This window comes from Gadus chalcogrammus, chromosome 1, assembly GCF_026213295.1.
Source record: "Gadus chalcogrammus isolate NIFS_2021 chromosome 1, NIFS_Gcha_1.0, whole genome shotgun sequence".
In the NCBI taxonomy this organism is placed as follows: Eukaryota; Metazoa; Chordata; class Actinopteri; order Gadiformes; family Gadidae; genus Gadus; species Gadus chalcogrammus.
Window position 1 is genome coordinate 1729732 of NC_079412.1, and position 18265 is coordinate 1747996.

Genomic DNA, 18265 nt, shown 5'->3' on the forward strand with positions numbered 1-18265 from the left:
AAGCCTTCCAGCAGCTCATGTTCGAAACACTGGACTGGACTGAACCCCAAGGCCTTGTCCAAAGTGCTCTATCAGTAATCTTATCACTGTTTTTCCAGCATGCATTGTTCAGCACAGTGTACTACACAGCCCCATACACTCACTGTAATTTATACAGGGAACCCCCCCATGACAGCCCCCTTCACCCTTCCCTATACCAATAGCCCAGCTTGTGTTCGAAGCTTTGCATACAACTATGGCGACGGTTGAATATGACCAACATGATACACGATTAGACTTGGAATATCTTAACAAAATACTTCGATTGAAGTTCATTTGTGGTTGCCATTCATTTTGCAAACACCTGTATCTTGAATGAGTGCATGCAGAGGTCAAATATACGAAATAGTCACAACACTAATAGTGATTAGATAACCACACATGCAATGGTTACTTATCAGTGGTAGATGTCACTGATTTCGATTGTACTTATCTCTAGACCTTGCCCAGTAGAGTTCTTGCTGGGCAGCTTAATGAATAGCTACCACAATAAGTCCACAATGATATAACCTGGGTAATAATACACATTATAATGTGTATTATTGTTTTCCTTACTTCATCAATATCATTTATGTTATATTAAAAAGAATGTGAGCAACGTCTTGTCTCCGGACGTTCCCTGAAGCCCTCCTGTGGCCCGTGGATAAGGTAACCATCCTCCTGCAATGGGACAGGTTCTTTGTGTCTTTGTGAATGACTTGCAACTGTACCATAACATCCCACTCTCGGGATGATATTAACAGAGAGGTTATTTTGAATAACGATACCAATGATAATGATATATTGCATTTATACAGCACCTTTCATTATCAGCCACAATCTCAAGGGGCCTTACAGTTCTTAAAAAACAATTACAACTAGAAAACTGACAGCAGGGAAACAGAAGGATAAATTAAACTTGTGACGAAAGTCTCAAGGCCGGTTTTAAAGCATGCGAAGTCTGGCCAGCCCTTCAGGGTCTGAGACAGCGTCCCAGAGAGATTATGGTGAACCATTTTGATGATCTCTCCCTGCATGCCCTTGTCCTCCTGTTCCTTCCATTTCACACCCAATCCACGGGCCTCCGGCTGATAGGATGTCCCAATACTGAGGTCTTTCCCATACATCGCATTGCAGACCAAGTCAGGGCACTAAACCTGAATCTTTACCCGACTCTGGCAGCTGTACCTTATCACAATTTTCAACCTAATAATCCTATCTATATGTTTTCTTTCATGTTATATGCAGATATGCCACTCCCAAATGTAAATAAAAAGCTATTCTGCAGTGGCTATCTGCACATAGAGAACACAAGAGTTACAAGTCGAAGCTGGCTGAAATTAGGGCTCTGTTTGACAAAATCCAACTGTATTCATTCTTTACATCTTTTGGTCAGACTGCAATAAGTAGGAGAGCCATTCTTCTTAAATATGATGATCATAGATATGATGTCATTCTTAATATTGGTTAAATAATGTATGGTTTAATAACTCATCTGTTAGGACTAAACTTATGCAATTCCATATGCATAAGGTAAACAATTCAGACTTTCTTTCGTAATGTTCAAACAGCTGAAAACCAAGTTGGGAGTTTTGAAATCAAGATGAAGAAGCTCACTATTAGCTGGTAAGTGCTTAAAGCCGATAAGATCAATGACATAGGCTTCAATTAAATAACTTTAATCAAATAATGATGCAATATTGAAGACATATATATATGTATGTTTATTAAGTTATCAAAGTAAGTAGTACTTTCTTGACAATCTAGATGAATCCCATGCTGTGCACATTGCTTGGTAACACGTGGGAACATTAAACATGTTCATCTAAGTTCATGTAAACGAGTATGTGAAGCACTGCATCGTGTAATATGAAATGAGTGTTGTAATATTGAATTATTATCACAGACCAAGCACATGACTGACCCTCATTGTTCTATCAACCATAGCCACTACCTCCCAGATGGTGTGCTACTTCACCAACTGGTCCCAGTACAGACCGAACCAGGGGAAGTATACACCACAGAACCTAGACCCGTTCCTCTGCACCCATCTGATTTATGCCTTCTCTATCATCAACAACAAGAATGAGCTGGTGACTTATAAATGGAATGACGATGTACTCTACAAGTCTTTCAATGGTCTGAAGACAAAGTAAGTACTGTATTCAATTGATCACTTTTGTACCCGCAGAACAAAGTTTGAATTAGGTGTACACTAAATGATGAATCTTGGCACTCTGCTGACTCTATGACAAGCTTCAAGGTTGCACATTGTAAAAACATAACTACTGTTCCATAACTACTTCCAAGGAATCCTGAGCTGAAGAGTCTCCTCGCGGTTGGAGGTTGGAACTTTGGCTCAACCCAGTGAGTCCTTCTTGCATATGTTCTTCTTCTCTAGGTCTAAGGCCGGTTTATAAAAAAACAGTTATTGCTGAGTGATTCACTTTTAGGTAAAAAATGGCAATTTAATGGTTCTGTTCCTTTCTCCTACAAGCAGTATCACCTAGGCCTACCTACATTATTTTAAAGTCCTACTTAAGATTGAAGAATTGGAGGAGGAAACATGTTATTCACGCATATCAACCATCCAGGTTCTCCATCATGGTGTCCAACGCAGACAACCGTCAGACATTCATCCATTCATCCATTCATCCATTCATCCATTAAGTTCTTGAGCGCTCATGGCTTTGATGGTTTGGACCTGGACTGGGAGTACCCTGGGTCTCGTGGAAGTCCTCCAGAGGACAAGAAGAGGTTCACTCTGCTCTGCAAAGTGGGCTCAAGGTGGTATCAGTGAAGAGATCAGTCAGAAGTTCCAGAAGTTCAGTCAGTTGTTCATTAATTTAATTTTATGTATATACAGGAACTTGTGGCTGCCTATGCATCTGAGGCATGCATCTGAGGCAGCTGCCACCGCCACACTGCAGGGAAAGGAACCATTGATGCTTGATATGAGATCGCTGAGATTGCCAAGTACAGTACCCCCCGAACACTTGCTCAACCCTTTCAGTTTTACTTGTTAGCAATCAGATATTTTTTACATTTTAATGCTATGTGCACCCCTAGGTCACTGGACTTCATCAACATCATGACCTATGACTTCCATGGAACCTGGGAGCGTGTCACTGGCCACAACAGCCCACTCTTCCGTGGTGCCCAGGACAAGGGTGACCTCATCTACTTCAACACTGTGAGAAGGGAAATGCCCACATGTCCATCATTTACATGACCAGGTCATCAAACAGGTTATTCTTACCCTACTGTTCCTAATAATTCCAGGACTATGCCATGGAGTACTGGGGGGGACCAAGGTACCCCAGTGGAGATGCTGCATATGGGTTTTGCTTCGTATGGTCGCACCTTCCGCCTGACATCGTCTAACACCGGTATTGGAGCCCCTGCCAGCGGCACTGCTGCAGCCGGGCCCTACAGCCATGAGGCTGGCTTCTGGGCCTACTACGAGGTGAGGGGTCTGGGTGGTTAGTATCAACCAGTCTAAAGGTCAGAAAGTGGGCCAACACAGTCGAATGACAGATCGTTGACATATTTGCCAGATCTGGACCTTCGTGAATGGCGCCAAAGTTCAGTGGATTGATGATCAGAAGGTTCCTTCAAGAACAGCGAGTGGGTTGGTTTTGATAACAGGGAGAGCTAGGAGGTCAAGGTAAGCATCAAAATCCTCACAATCATAACACTGTGATATTGAATACAGGAATATTCAGACGTGTCCCTTATTTGAATATTAATAATTATAATCAACTAAATTATCAGGTAAATTACATGAAATACAACAAGTTTGGAGGTGCTTTGTGTGTACCCTGGATCTAGATGACTTCAACGGAGAGTTTTGTGGAGAGGGAAGCCACCCTTTGCTGTCACATCTACGCAAACTCACCAACAATGGGATTTCCAGCCCGCTTCACCTCCACATGCAGTTGATGGTAAATATTTGCATTTTTTAAACTACATTCACGTCCCCCAGTGCCATCTACCACAGCCAAACCAGTGGTCACCACTTTTAAGCCAACAACCACCGCCAAACCAGTTGGTCGCACTCTTAAGCCAACAATTCCAAAGATCACCACTACCACCGTTCCGTCTACTAAGAAGACCCGTCCTATCCCTATGGAATATACGCCAACCCGGGGGACAGAACATCCTTCTTCACCTGCTTTTTGCTGCTGTTATTTCACAACAGAAAGTATACTTTTCAACTTTATTTTATCTTAGTAGTGGTTTTAATCACACAGGAACAGGGGCAACCTGGTCTCACAGGAATCCGTGAAATGACTACGGACAAATAACTCGAAATCCGTGGCCACGGAATTCGCTCCAATGCGAGTTAATGACGCTGATGTTCCGTGGCTCACACACGGATCCCCGTTTCAACGAGCGAGTCAACCACGGGGGCTTAACTCAAAACCCGGGGTGGTCTCACTGAAACACTTAAATTGTCCTTGTTGTGTCCACGGAAGTTGCTCCAATGCAAGTAAATTACAATGATATTCCTTGGCACACACAGATTCCCGTTTCAATCTGTGTGTGTGCTCCCGTTTCAATCTGTGTGTGCGCCACATTTGACCACAGTGGGGGCTTAACTCAAAATCCGTGGTGGTCTGACGGAATCACCTCAATTGTCCGTGATGTGGCCACGGAATTTGCTCCAATGCAAGTAAATGACACTGTTATTCCGTGGCTCACACACGGATATCGGCGTGTTTCCGGTATGTGGCCACAGATTTTGAGTTAAGCGTCCGACTGTAGTCATTTCACGGATTCCTGTGAGACCATGTTGAACAGCGGATGCCCGTGCACTTGTCCCATACACCAGAGATGGGGGGACTCGAGTCGCCAGTTTTGCGACTTGTGACTTGCTTGACCAACACTAACGAAAGACTTGACTTGACTTTGACTTGCCCCTTCCTGACTTGTGACTTGACTTGACTTGAGTCATGTGACTTGCCAAGTCATTGCAGTCTTGTTCAATATTTTAAATAATAATAATAAAAAAAATATTAGATGAACATTGTTTTATTGTGCGCGAGAGCTCCTGACCTGCAACCTGGCAACCCCTCTTCCACGTAACGTGACATTCCTGCATGAGTCTAGTGAGTGAACATCAGCAGAGATGGAAGGCGCTCCGACCAACATCCCGAAAATAATCAATTTTGGCTATAAAGATTACACAAAATAAAAGAGGAGCGACATGCAAAATCTACAATGTCAAAATTACGGATTTGCCAAGCACCACGTCGAATTTCATCCGACATTTCAGGACAGCACATAAAGAAAGGTGAGTAACATGCAAACCTAGATGGATTAACGTCCTTGATTGTCATTTTGCTACTTGGCTGCTGACATTAGTGAGAGTACTAGTAGGCTAGTTGTTATTGATGATTTTACTTAAAACCTAAAAAATATATATCTGAAATTGCAAATCTGGTGAAAAGTAGCTGCTATTCTCGAAGCGCTAGCTAGCTGTAACACCAGAACTGACTAGCTAGTTGCTAAATATCAATGCATGCACGCCTCTAATGAGGTTACACGGAATCAAAACTTTTTTTGCGTTTTCATCCCTGAGCTTGAACACTAAAACTGCATGCCTAGAATATAATGAGGCTATACGGAATAAAAACTTCATTTTCAAATGTTATGACTACTTTGTAGGCAGTGATGGCAAGCTCCCACATCATCCTCTGGTTTGCTCTCTTGCTTCGCTAGGCATGCATGCATAGATAGATACTTAGCAGGCGGTGTTCAAGCTTATGGATGCAGACACGTGTAGAGAGAAAGGCAGAGGACGAGGGAGCACATTTAAGGAGGCACTAAATCATGATTTCACATATCAGGGGTGCAAACCTGTCACAGTTTTTAAGCCAAAATAGGTAATTTGTGTGATTCATATAGATCTGTAATAGATCGGGGGGGAGGCATTTTCAAAAAACTTTAAGGTAATGTGGAACGTTGATACACTGCAAGAACGTTTGGCTATGTAACGATGGCTATCCTGCTAATGTCAGACAGTTCTCTGACAGACGCCTCGCAAATCATATTAACCATTTTTGCTGGTTAGTGGTTACAATAACGGTGTTAACGGACAGTGCAGTGTATTTCTCGGTCACTCTGGAAAAATCTTAGGCGCATTGGTCGCCCATTATGTATTTATCACTTCACTGGATTGGAAGTCCACTTTCCAGGCTCTCGCACGCCCCCTTCAGTGAGGCAGAGGTTACGTTTGCCTTCCCTATGTGCTTTTTCACTGCGGTTTTATGACAGATCAGCAAGACTAAATACCATACATGCATTTGCATACCTGAGCTTAAACACCAAAACTGACTAGTGTGCCTTCTAAATATCTATGCATGCATGCAATGAGGCTATTGGGAATTAAAATCTTACTTTCAGATGTTATGACTACTTTGTAGGCAGTAATGGCAAGCTGTGGAGTGAATACATGAGTTTAAAATGTTTCTTTTCTCCCCCCTCTGTCCCAAATGTTTGGATATGAAGAATACCTGCACTCTAAAGCAGCTCCAACGCAAGACTCAAGCCAGCCGCAGATATCCCAGTTTGTCACAAGCAGCAAGCAACAGTATACGTCAAGCCATCCCCAGCAGAACGCCATCACACGTTCAGTACTTTCAGACCTGGTAATTGATTGCAACTTGCCCTTGTCCATCATAGAGCACCCAGGTTTTCGGCGCTTCTTGTCTGTTGTTGACACAAGGTACAGCCCTGTAAGCCGAAGAACTCTTACATCAAAATTGGATGGCGCAGTGCTGGAAAAGCAAACAAAATTAAAGAATAGTCTTGCAAATGTTGAAGATATATCAGTTACAGTTGACATATGGTCAGATCGCAAGATGCGGGGCTTCTTAGGAATTACTGCTCACTGGTTGGATGATGGAGAAGGTGGAATAGTCCTGAAATCCGCTTTGCTGGCTTGTAATAGGTTCAGCGGTTCCCATACAGGGGAAAGAATTTGTGAGGAATTCGAGCAAATATGTGAGGAGTACCAGATCAAGAGAAAGCTATTGCACATTATATGTGATAATGCTGCAAATATGAGAAAAGCATTCAGCACTTGTTTTCCACAACATGGAGGCGAAGAGGATGAAGAGGAGGAAGGAGTTGAGGGCGATGACATGTGGACAGACTTGCCAGTTGAAGACCAAGAGAGGGTGGATCTTTTTCTCCAAACTAAAGCTCAGACAAGACAGCAGTGTTTTGCCCACACGCTGCAGTTAGTTGTGGGGGACGGCTTAAAAGACACCAAAATAGCTAATGCAGCTCTTGCGAAGGCCTGCAAATTGAGCAGCTTACTCCACAGCAGTACTTCTTTCAAGGACATTTTTGAGAGAGAGTTTGGGCAATCTGGCATTCCCTCTTCAGTTGTCACACGTTGGAACTCAACGCTTAGGCAATTGAAAGCAGTACTGAAATGTGACGCCATGAAGCTCACAGCCATTCTTCAAGAGTCTGGACACAAAGAGACAGCATTCACATCAAGAGAATGGAGTCAAATTCAAGAGTTGGTGCGTGTCCTGGAGCCTTTTGCCGAGGCCACCGACCTCACTCAAGGTGAAAAAATGGTAACTATAAGTGCAGTGTCCTCTCCCTCAACCACCACCTGGAAAACTTAAAAGGCACTTTGTGCTACTTGGGGGGCTTCATCAAAACCTTACAGACATCTCTTCAAAGGAGGTTCAAGGGGATCTTCGTAAATGTGAAGATGGCAGAAAATTCATCATCTGATAGCCAGCCATTGCCCTTCTCTGACCCACTGTATCTGAAGGCAGCCATGCTGGATCCTTCTTTTGGCAGCATGTGGGTGACACATGATGTTTTGGTCGATGACAACACTAAGGAGGAGGTGTCAAAGATGATCAAAGGTATGTTATAGCTTTACAGTAAATACATGTCAAGTTAACCCATGTATGTTATAGACATCATCATATGATTTGGTGATTAAGCAATATTGTTTTTGCTTTTGCTCAAGACTTCATTCTGAAAGATGCAGTGAAAGTCGGCCCAACAACCCCACGCGTAGAAGAGGAGGAAGAGGTCCATGAGACAGAGCCTCAGTCAAGCCTCTTTGCGTCCTACCATAGCAAGAGACAAAAGAAGGATTCAGCTTCAACGCCTCATATGCAGCTCACACACTTCTTGGAGATTTGTAGTGGACAGGACTGCCTCCACTTCTGGACACTAAACAAGCACACCCTTCCGTCTCTCTTCATGGTTGTGGTAAGACTGTTGCATGTTCCTGCATCCAGTGCCCCGGTTTGAACGTGTGTTTAGCCATGGCGGGGTGATCATGAGACCCCATCGGTCACAACTCAGTGCAAAAGTTTTGACAAATTTGATTTTTTGCAAGTGTAATGGCCATTTATAATGGCTCACAACTGTCAGTTGTTCTGATGAACATGTTCTGATGTTCACCCCCCTCTCTCTCTCTCTCTCGCTCTCTCTCTCTCTCTCTCTCTCTCTCTCTCTCTCTCTCTCTCTCTCTCTCTCTCTCTCTCTCTCTCTCTCTCTCTCTCTCTCTCTCTCTCTCTCTCTCTCTCTCTCTCTCTCTCTCTCTCTCACACAAACACACACACACATCACACACACACAAATAAAAAGCTGTTTGAGATTCATTCATGTTGAGCTGATTCATTACGTAACTTATCTTCTTACATTTAAAAAAAAATGACTCTTATATAAATACAGACATTTGAAAAAAACGAATTTGATAATGACTTGACTTGACTTGACTTGACTTGATGATGAGACTTGACTTGACTTGCGTGACTAAAGCTGTGCTTGGACTTGACTTGCTTGATCCTCCTTACTGACGACTTGGACTTACTTGAGACTTGAGGGCTAAGACTTGCATGTATGGGACTTACTCCCATCTCTGCCATACACTCATAAGGTCATTGTTTGCTGTAACATGCTCGTCACAATCCTCACTTGGAAATGCCTGTCGCAACCAACAGGAGCCAGTATCTGGGCTGGGTGGTTTACTCCTTCTATCTGGCAGCCAGCTCCAATAGGTTTATGGGATTGATTCCCTGCCTTTTCCATAAGCATTAGCCAATAGATAATTGTCTTTAGATTGGCTACAACAGACGGTACCTAGGTCATTGAACAAGCATTACATGATTGCAAACGTAATCTACAGCAAATACAACAAGAAATGACAATACAACTCTGATAAAAATAAGAATAAGATTCTACATGTATCTATAATTGAAGAAATTATTCAAAAAATAATAATGAATATATAACACAATTGTACACCTTTGTCTGGGTATTAGTGTAGAGAGTGTACTGCTCTGGCTCACACAGAGTTATTGTTTTCTTCTATATTTAAACTTGGTTTCATTAGTATATGAGAAAGTATATTGCAAAGCAATGCTGTTTAGTTTTTTCCATGCTCATTGCTACATTTTTAAGTGAACAACTATTGCTATAACCAGGGATTGTATTTAAACACATTTTAAAAAGTTAGAAGAATAAAATGACAAAATGTGGAGTATTAGTGGATGATTTATCAGACTCGTGGGCCAGGGGAGGCTGCACACATTTGACGTTTGGACAATCAATGCTCGAAGGTTAGACTAACCCTCACCACACGCACAGAGAGGGCTCTGACATGCCTTGAGGAAACAACTGCCCTGACCGAGATTCCAACTCTGTGATAAACCAGGTTTCGACAACATCTAGCAGTTTCTTGGTGGACGGAGGAGTCCAGTAAAGCCACCCAGCTGGCATGTGGACTGCTACAGACACCTAGTCCAAAGGCCTTTTGATAATGTGACTAATATAATGATAAATAAATAAAACATCTCAGGAAATCAATAAGAGAAATCTCCCTGCTTAATCTTAAGAAGACAATAAAGCAGATTCGATCGGGGGGCCACCTCCACCTACCTAGTTGGCTGCCCCACTCCACCAAGGTGGGGGCCACCCTCCACGTAGTTGGCTGCCACACTCCACCAAGGTGGGGGCCACCCTCCACCTAGTTGGCTGCCGCACTCAACCTAGTTGGCTGCCACATTCCACCTAGGTAGCCTTGGCTTGGCTCCTCCAGACAAAGTGTTGCCATGCAAGAGACCTCCCAAAGTGTGTGGAAATGGCTGGTTTAAGCTGTGTACATGTGCATCCTCACCCATCCCCACAGCCCAATCAGTCTGACACGGGCCTCGTGAGGCTGCTTAAACCAGTCATCATCCACTCAAACTCCACATATCCCCAACACCAAGTTGAGGCTGGGGATAATCTCCAGCCGAAGCATACTCCCCCCTAACCCCCCATCAAGAATACATTCAGTTGGACTCTGAACTGGGTTACCATACCCCACTTAAGCAACAGACCTTTTAAAGTTGCATATTTAAAATAAGAAAAACAAGCCTGAACCCCATTGTCCCCACACCTGGTCAGGGAGACCCGCCACGCCACCCTTCCCCTCCATCCTGGAGTGCGAAGGCCTGGACTGCTGCTTGGCCTGGCGGAGGAGTCGCTGGACATGGCATTGCAGGGCTGTCTGGATGGGCCGGTTGGAGGTCAAACCGCTTGGCCACGGCGGTAGCTCCACAGGGGCCTTGAGCAGCCTTCAGTAAGCCAAGGATGATGTCTGGTTTAAGCGGCCTCACCTGACATGGGCCAGGCGAGACCGCTTAAACCAGCCATCATCCAGACTCGTCAAAGTGCTTATGGCCTGACTCTGACCCTGGCTCCATAATTACCACGGTTACTATGTTCCACTAAATAAACAACTGTAAAATAAACAAGGACTGTAATGTAGATCAACGGTCGTGCTGAGTTTAAATAACAAAGAAGTAATCAATCATGGATGGAAAATATATGAATTGCTAAACTATCAGTCTTGGCACGCAATCAGACGTTCGGTTGAATCAGTGAATGATAAAAGTCTAGCTCTGATTACATTTGAGCTGCAAGCTGGAAATACCTTATACATGTATGTATAAGCAAATACATTCTTGCAGACTGATTCATTCTTTAATTAATACCTAAAATACTACAGAAGCAATTTGCTGTGTATGCATACTACTAAACAGTGTAATTAATTAAGTGGCATCTTAGGACTGTGCACTCTCTTATCAGTGGTTTTTACATATTTTTATGAGCCCTGCCCTTGCCAAAAAAGTCTTCAGTCTGCTGCTCTGGATAAACTATAAAAGGAGGCAAGCTCCTCCGGTATTTTAGTTTTCTTTGATGAAGCTCCTGAGGTAAGCTTTGCTTTGACAGAAATAAGAATGGATCAAACAGTGCCTCTGTATATGCTCTTGATATAGAGGTTATACGCCGATTGATGTGAATCTTTTCTTACAGACACATTTCAAAGTCTTGATATTTTACTTCAAGATGACCAGGCTGACACTACTTGCAGGTAATTACCAAATGATCGATTGTATCCATTGATTAATTGAATTGAATACGTGTTCTTTACCTTATATTCATATGTTTCAATTCTCTTAGGCGTATGCCTGGTGCTGTGCCAGATTGGTAAGCTATGACAAGTACACTCACACCAGTGATCTCATGCATAGAATCAGATGGTAATGTATGCTTAAATCTTCCCTTGTGTCACCCATGCAGCAACGGCCGATCAGATGGTGTGCTACTTCACCAACTGGTCCCAGTACAGACCCAATGAGGGCAAGTACCTGCCAAAAGACGTGGACCCCTTCCTCTGCACCACCCTCATCTACGCCTTCGCCATGATCAACAGCAACCATGAGCTGATCACCTACGAGTGGAACGACGATGTCCTCTACAAGGCCTTCAATGACTTGAAGACCAAGTAAGTGATGGCATGTTTTTGAAGACCCAACCCAAGCCCCATTCAGAACCCTGCTCGTATAGAATTGGAGTATTGAATCGGTGACTCATAGCCATTGACACGTATTTCCTGTCCTCAGGAATCCTCATCTGAAGACTCTGCTGGCTGTCGGTGGATGGAACTTTGGTTCAAGACAGTACGTTGCCCTTTCCTCTAAAGTCCCCCTAAATAAGGAGCTTATCATTGCATCATTTCAGTATAGGTTCTGAGGCATGACACCAGTAATCCTCTGTTGAATGCAGGTTCTCCCTCACGGTGTCGAACGCAGCCAACCGTCAGAAGTTTGCACAGTCATCCATTAAGTTCTTGAGAACCTTTGGTTTTGATGGTTTGGACCTGGACTGGGAGTACCCGGGATCCCGTGGAAGTCCTCCAGAGGACAGGGAAAAGTTCACTCTGCTTTGTAGGGTGGGTAACCATTTACTTCATTACACTTTCCTGATATATAGGTTAACAGTTCCTGCTATAGGGAACTACAATCTATCTCTTATTTCCTTGTAGTTTAATTTGATATATCATTTGATTACGTGAATGCATTTCCAGGAACTTGTGGCTGCCTACGCAGCTGAGGCCGCTGCCACCGGTAACAACCAGCTCATGCTGACTGCTGCTGTGTCTGCAGGGAAAGGAACCATTGATGCTGGATATGAGATCGCTGAGATTGCCAAGTCAGTTTTCTGGTTTTCATAGCATGCCTTTAAAACTGTATTTCTGGGCAAACTATCTTTTTAAACATTAACACCCTTACTCCCCCATCAGGGAGTTGGACTTCATCAATGTAATGACCTATGACTTCCATGGAACCTGGGAGAAGTTCACTGGCCACAACAGCCCCCTCTTCCGTGGTTCCCAGGACAAAGGCGACCTCATCTACTTCAACACTGTAAGGGGGACATGATTGACAATAGGGAAAGTTACTTAAAGGTTGTATCAGTGATTCTAGGCCGAAACATAAATGATCACATCCATCTGTTCTTTCCTCACGATCCGCTAGCTGCCCGCCCCGTAAGCAGGCCGTCAAATAACGCGTCTCTGTAGGCAGCCTATGATCGCACACAAAAACAAATGGTACTGCCAACCACTAAAAACCAAACTAAATAGTATTCCAACTAATGACTGACAAGGGGTGGGTGTTGCGGGGTTTTGCACTACGTTCATGATAGTTTTTACTGGATGCACGAAACGCAGAAGGGGGGGCCGAAGCGGGCTCTGTTTGTTTGGGATCTCGCCTCAAAACCGACAGAAATGACGTCACCCAACATTGCTGATACAACCTTTAACATTGACTGTAGCACAACCACAGTCAATCCCCTAATATTTTATTTTCAATCCCATGCAAGGACTACGCAATGAAGTACTGGAGGGACCAAGGTACACCAGTGGAGAAGCTACATATGGGTTTTGCTACGTATGGTCGCACCTTCCGCCTGACATCGTCTAACACCGGTATCGGAGCCCCTGCCAGCGGCCCTGCTTCAGCCGGACCCTACTCCCGTGAGGCTGGCTTCTGGGCCTACTACGAGGTGAGGGGTCCGGGTCGACAGTAGCAGCCAGTCTAAAGGTCAGAAAAAATGGACCAACACAGTGAATGGAGATTGGTTACCTCTTTCAGATCTGCACCTTCCTGAAGGGCGCCACATTGGAATGGATTGAAGACCAGAAAGTCCCCTATGCTCACAAGAACAATGAGTGGGTGGGATTCGATACCAGGGAGAGCTATGAGACGAAGGTAGGCATGGGAGAAGCACTACATAATGTAGAACGAGATCACATAGGTGTACTGAATATAAAATACAAAACATTCTATCACACAATGGAAATAAATCAAAATAGTCAAGTCAGTATCAAAAGCATAATTATCTTCACCATTCCTCAGGTCCGCTACATGCAAGAGCAGAAGTTTGGCGGGGCCTTTGTGTGGGCCCTGGATCTGGACGACTTTAATGGACATTTCTGTGGAGAGGGAATCCACCCTCTGCTGTCACATCTCCGCACTCTCCTCGATATTGGTATACGTCATGATTTCTTTTAACCTTTATATATGTTTTCAATAAAAAGTATTAAAAATATATTTCATGCAATATTTATGCATATTTGCTAATACCACTAACTGTTCATTCTTTTTTTGCCATTCAGAGTTGCCTCCCCTGCCCCCGACCACAACCCGTGACCCCAACAAACCCACCCCGACTACCACAGCCACCACCACAACCACCACCACCCACGCGCCAGGATCAGGCTTCTGTAACGGAAAGCCCGATGGCCTGTATCCCCACGAAGAGGACAGAAACCTGTTCTACATGTGTGCACATGGAATCACTCACGTCCGCGCGTGTGGAACTGGCTCCGTCTATGATGAAAAATGCAAGTGCTGCGTCTGGCCTTGAAATAGGGATGACTCTGAAAACAATACATTCTCAAGCTATTGAATGGCGTTCATTCTTTGTTGCAGTGTAATCGTTTTCCTAATATCATTCAATAAAAAATGTCAATGACTAGCTCATCCTCTAAATGTGTGGTTTGAGGTCATGAAGATAATGCATAACTAGATAAATAACCTTACTCACTGGCAAGGCAGGCAAGGTATTCAACAGACTGAAAGGGAAACAGGACTCAAAAGAATGGTGAAGTTGCAAACCAGTTTATTGTAGAGGTTGAGTATAATGATACAGACTGATGGTGCTCCATGCTGACATGGAGGAGGTCTCCCTCAGTGTGTGGTGATGGCTTTTTTCTCAAGTTAATAGGCTATAGTTAACTAAACAGTGTTAGTTTATTATCCAAAGTAAATATCCGTTCCTTTTATTACATTTTCAAATTAAGGAAAATGACTTATTTCTCTATGATATATTTTCATAGCCTACACCGTAGGTTATTCTTGATATCATGAATGCACTGCTGTCCATGGAGCTGAGATAAGGCTGCTCTCTGTTAGAGTGTCATAACACTGCAAAAATCCCCAACATTGTATGTATTGTTATTAGTTGGTTGGGTATCGCCTGGAACACGTGTTGAAAAACCAAGAGTTTGAAATGATCCTGCGACACGTCAACATGGGGTCAAAGTGCTTTATGAGCTTGGCATGAGGAAATGTTTGACATGGCCCCCGCGGTGCTGTAGCCAGCTGCTGAGCCAGACCAGAGGAGAGAGGTCAGGAGTGCAGAGCGGGTGACCGCTGGAAGGGATGTACTGGCGACTGGGCTCGCCAGTGGTCTCCAAATGGCTCTTTAGCTGGGCAGGTTGGAACCAAGTGAGCGGACAGCCTCACAGTAGTCTGCATGGCACCAGGAGCTGCTACTTCGGGGATAAAGCCAGCGTCAGGTTAATCACAGTCTAGAGCGCCATGGAGCTCATTTCAATGCTATTCCGACACTGCTGTTTAAATCCAATCTGTGTGGTCAGTGTGCAAGCACCTTCTGAGCTCATGGTCCGAGGAACCATCTCTCCCATTGACTGTGGGCTTGGAATGCCCTTTGTGATTGGAAAATATGACACGTTTGTGATTCAGATAACGTTTTATCCTTAGATACCACGAGTTGTTTAATGCATACATTGGACCAACATTATCTTTATAGCCATAGCTATTTGCACTGTCAGGAGATAACTTGTTTGATTGGACCCATCAATATTTTATAAATGTACTAACTTTGTAAATAAACAGAGTATTGTCACGACCCCACTGGTATCTAGGGAAACCGGCTCTCTGTCTAGGCAGGAGTCGAGACACATAAGTGGTATAACCACAACAACTAGCTTCCGGGGCACGTGTGTAGTGACTCACCTGGGTTTCTGGTGAGCGCTGGTCCTTCTCTCTCTTGCTATGGAGATAGCCCAAGCGTTGGGGTGAACGGTAGCTGTCTCGTTCAGTTATTGTTTTACATACTTAGACAAACACTTGAAAAACAAAGACGGTGAAGGGGCAGTCACGTTCCCCCGTTGGACTCCTTAGCTCTGGTGTGTACTGGCATATGGGTGAATGGCTTTACAAAGACTTATCCTGCTGTGGTGTAACCACTGGCCACCATGCTGTGTACATCCCCCATCTTGGATCCCCCAGGTGACCACAATCAACCAATCAAGGGAGCAACTCCCACCGTTACCATGACCACCAGTTACCAACCAGCTTAACCTTACCCAACAGTAGGATCGTGACAGTATGCATTTATATTACATAATTATATATATGCACATTAACATTTCTGTGGTGAGTTCTGTAAAAGGAAGCAAGATCTATGGTAGCTAATTGTTTCATAATCAAGAACAAAGCAGCCACAGGTATTTATGTATCAAATACTGGTTTGTACGTATAATGATGCACTAACTACTTTGAACCGTAATGCTAAATCGTAATATTTATAGGTGCTCTCTGATGAGCTCTAAGTTGTGATGTTGATAAGATGTCAGCACTCGAAGAGACACGGCTCTTACAGCCTGCAGTATGACAGATGAAACACAGCAAGAACTTCTCCTTATCATTCATAGCTTGACCCATTTATGATGCTACCGCATGAAAGTGCTTTGCATAGGATAAATCCTTATCAAGGACAATGCCAAGCAGATCATTGGCAGCTCAATAGTTCACACGAAAGTTGGCAATCTGAAAAGAACAAGTATATCAAAGAAGGAATTATTCTACCTGATAAGTTGACATGTGACCTGATGATTAAATCATCTATAGGAAATGCTATAAATATGCTATATATAAATATATATTAAATTACTGTTCTCCCATCTCTACATCACTATTTAGATAAGCTAAATAACCTATAATGTTTTGTTGGGTATTATCGTTAAGCTGGCAGGGAAATGTTTTGCTGATATTTGTAAAGAAAATCTGACTTTCTCTTGTTCGATAGAATAACTATACAGAAACACTCACACCTATAGGGCTCCAACTCAGGGCCTACTCCGATCAGAATATTACACATTTTGTATTAATTCTTGATTCGTTATTTTATTATAATAATTTTTTTGGTCATTCAGAACAATATGTAATTATTTTCACATATTGATCTTAATGTATGGCATGATGCTTTGTTTATGCTAATTAAAAGTAATGCTGACCTACTACTATAGTATGTCTTCCAGCACCTGTTGCACTTTTTGCCAACGCTCAAAGAGGGATCTCTCTGCCCTTCTCAGGATCTCGTCTTCCTGCCATTGGGTCTTTGGAGCTGCACCTTGCCCCACTGAGTGTGTCAGGTTGGGCGTTGGGACCTCTTCATGTGTGGTGGGTGGGTGGAGCCAAGCTTCTGAAGCCCAGAGCGGGCCAATCCCAACTGGCCCAACTGCTACAGATACGTTTTTTCTTCATACGCAACAAGCAGAACTGCTTGTTTGTTTTTTTCAGGAAATTATCTATTAAGCAATAGCCATTTGTATTATTGGGAAATATCTCTCATGTGTTGTGTGTTGATTAGACCGGTCATTTAGCTGATAATGATGAAACATTATGTCACAAATATTGACAGAAAATGTAAACTATGTTCTTTTATGCAAACGCCCCCCACCCCCCCCCCCCCCCCCCCCCCCCCCCTCCATCTCTCTGACTTTACATTACTGTGTCCAACGCTTGCGTTTGTATTCATACGTGATAAGCCAGCTCCGAACACTGTGAACTAGTCTTCCCTGTAACCTGCTCACATAAATCTGAACGATCAAATACAACAAATCAAAGCGTCTAAATTGCTCATGCTCAATTATGTCTAAATGTATTGAAAGTATTATATGTTGAATAACTTCTTAATAACTTCATATCTGTAGTAGATATGGTACACAGAAAGGACATCTCTAATGATTTCTATGGCTTGACCCATTTATAACCTGCAGTACTAGATATTGTAGATAGCAAGGACAGCTCCAATGATTCTATAGCTTGACCCATTTATAGAGCAACAGCGAGTATTTGTTTGGATTCGCTATCAATGTTTCAGCTTCTTCTAACTGCTCATCCAAACCACTTCACGCACGCCAGCATTCTTCCTTGAGTTCTGAGCAATTCAACAATATTTTGGCTCTCTCTGAATTTTCATCAAGTTAGTTTCCAGATACGGAGACATTTGTTGTTTTATATTTGTGAGCATTGTAACTTTGTTGGGGTGTGAATGACTCAGGTCGGTGTGTTTGCCTTCCCAATGAATGGCCAGGACTTGTTTCTACAATTCTTTGATATGATTCATATTTTATTTGCATTTAGGATAATAACATACCACAATAATAATTAAATGAAAACCTGATCCAGTTGTAACAAACCCGATCCACGTAGGCATGTTTCACGTGAGGAGTTGAATTCCACCCTTTTGAGTAACCTATAGTGTTTAAGGGTTGCCAGGAATACCATAGGGAAGCACACAGGAGCAACTTCTACAGTTAATCCTAATCGTCTAAGGT

The 18265-nt window shown here is 43.3% G+C and overlaps 1 protein-coding gene and 1 pseudogene across 1 annotated transcript; both read left to right on the forward strand.

Annotated features, from left to right (window-relative positions):
* Positions 1 to 1974: 1974 nt before the first annotated feature.
* LOC130393792 (acidic mammalian chitinase-like) lies at positions 1975 to 3807 on the forward strand (annotated as a pseudogene).
* A 7524-nt stretch (positions 3808 to 11331) lies between these two features.
* On the forward strand, positions 11332 to 14329 carry LOC130393621 (acidic mammalian chitinase-like). The gene is made up of 11 exons (XM_056604360.1): positions 11332 to 11422; positions 11512 to 11538; positions 11632 to 11836; positions 11955 to 12011; positions 12118 to 12283; positions 12419 to 12543; positions 12635 to 12758; positions 13216 to 13398; positions 13488 to 13604; positions 13752 to 13884; positions 14012 to 14329. Exons 1-11 carry the CDS (start codon positions 11398 to 11400, stop codon positions 14260 to 14262), a joined length of 1413 nt encoding a protein of 470 aa, XP_056460335.1. The 5' UTR covers positions 11332 to 11397; the 3' UTR covers positions 14263 to 14329.
* Positions 14330 to 18265: the final 3936 nt, after the last annotated feature.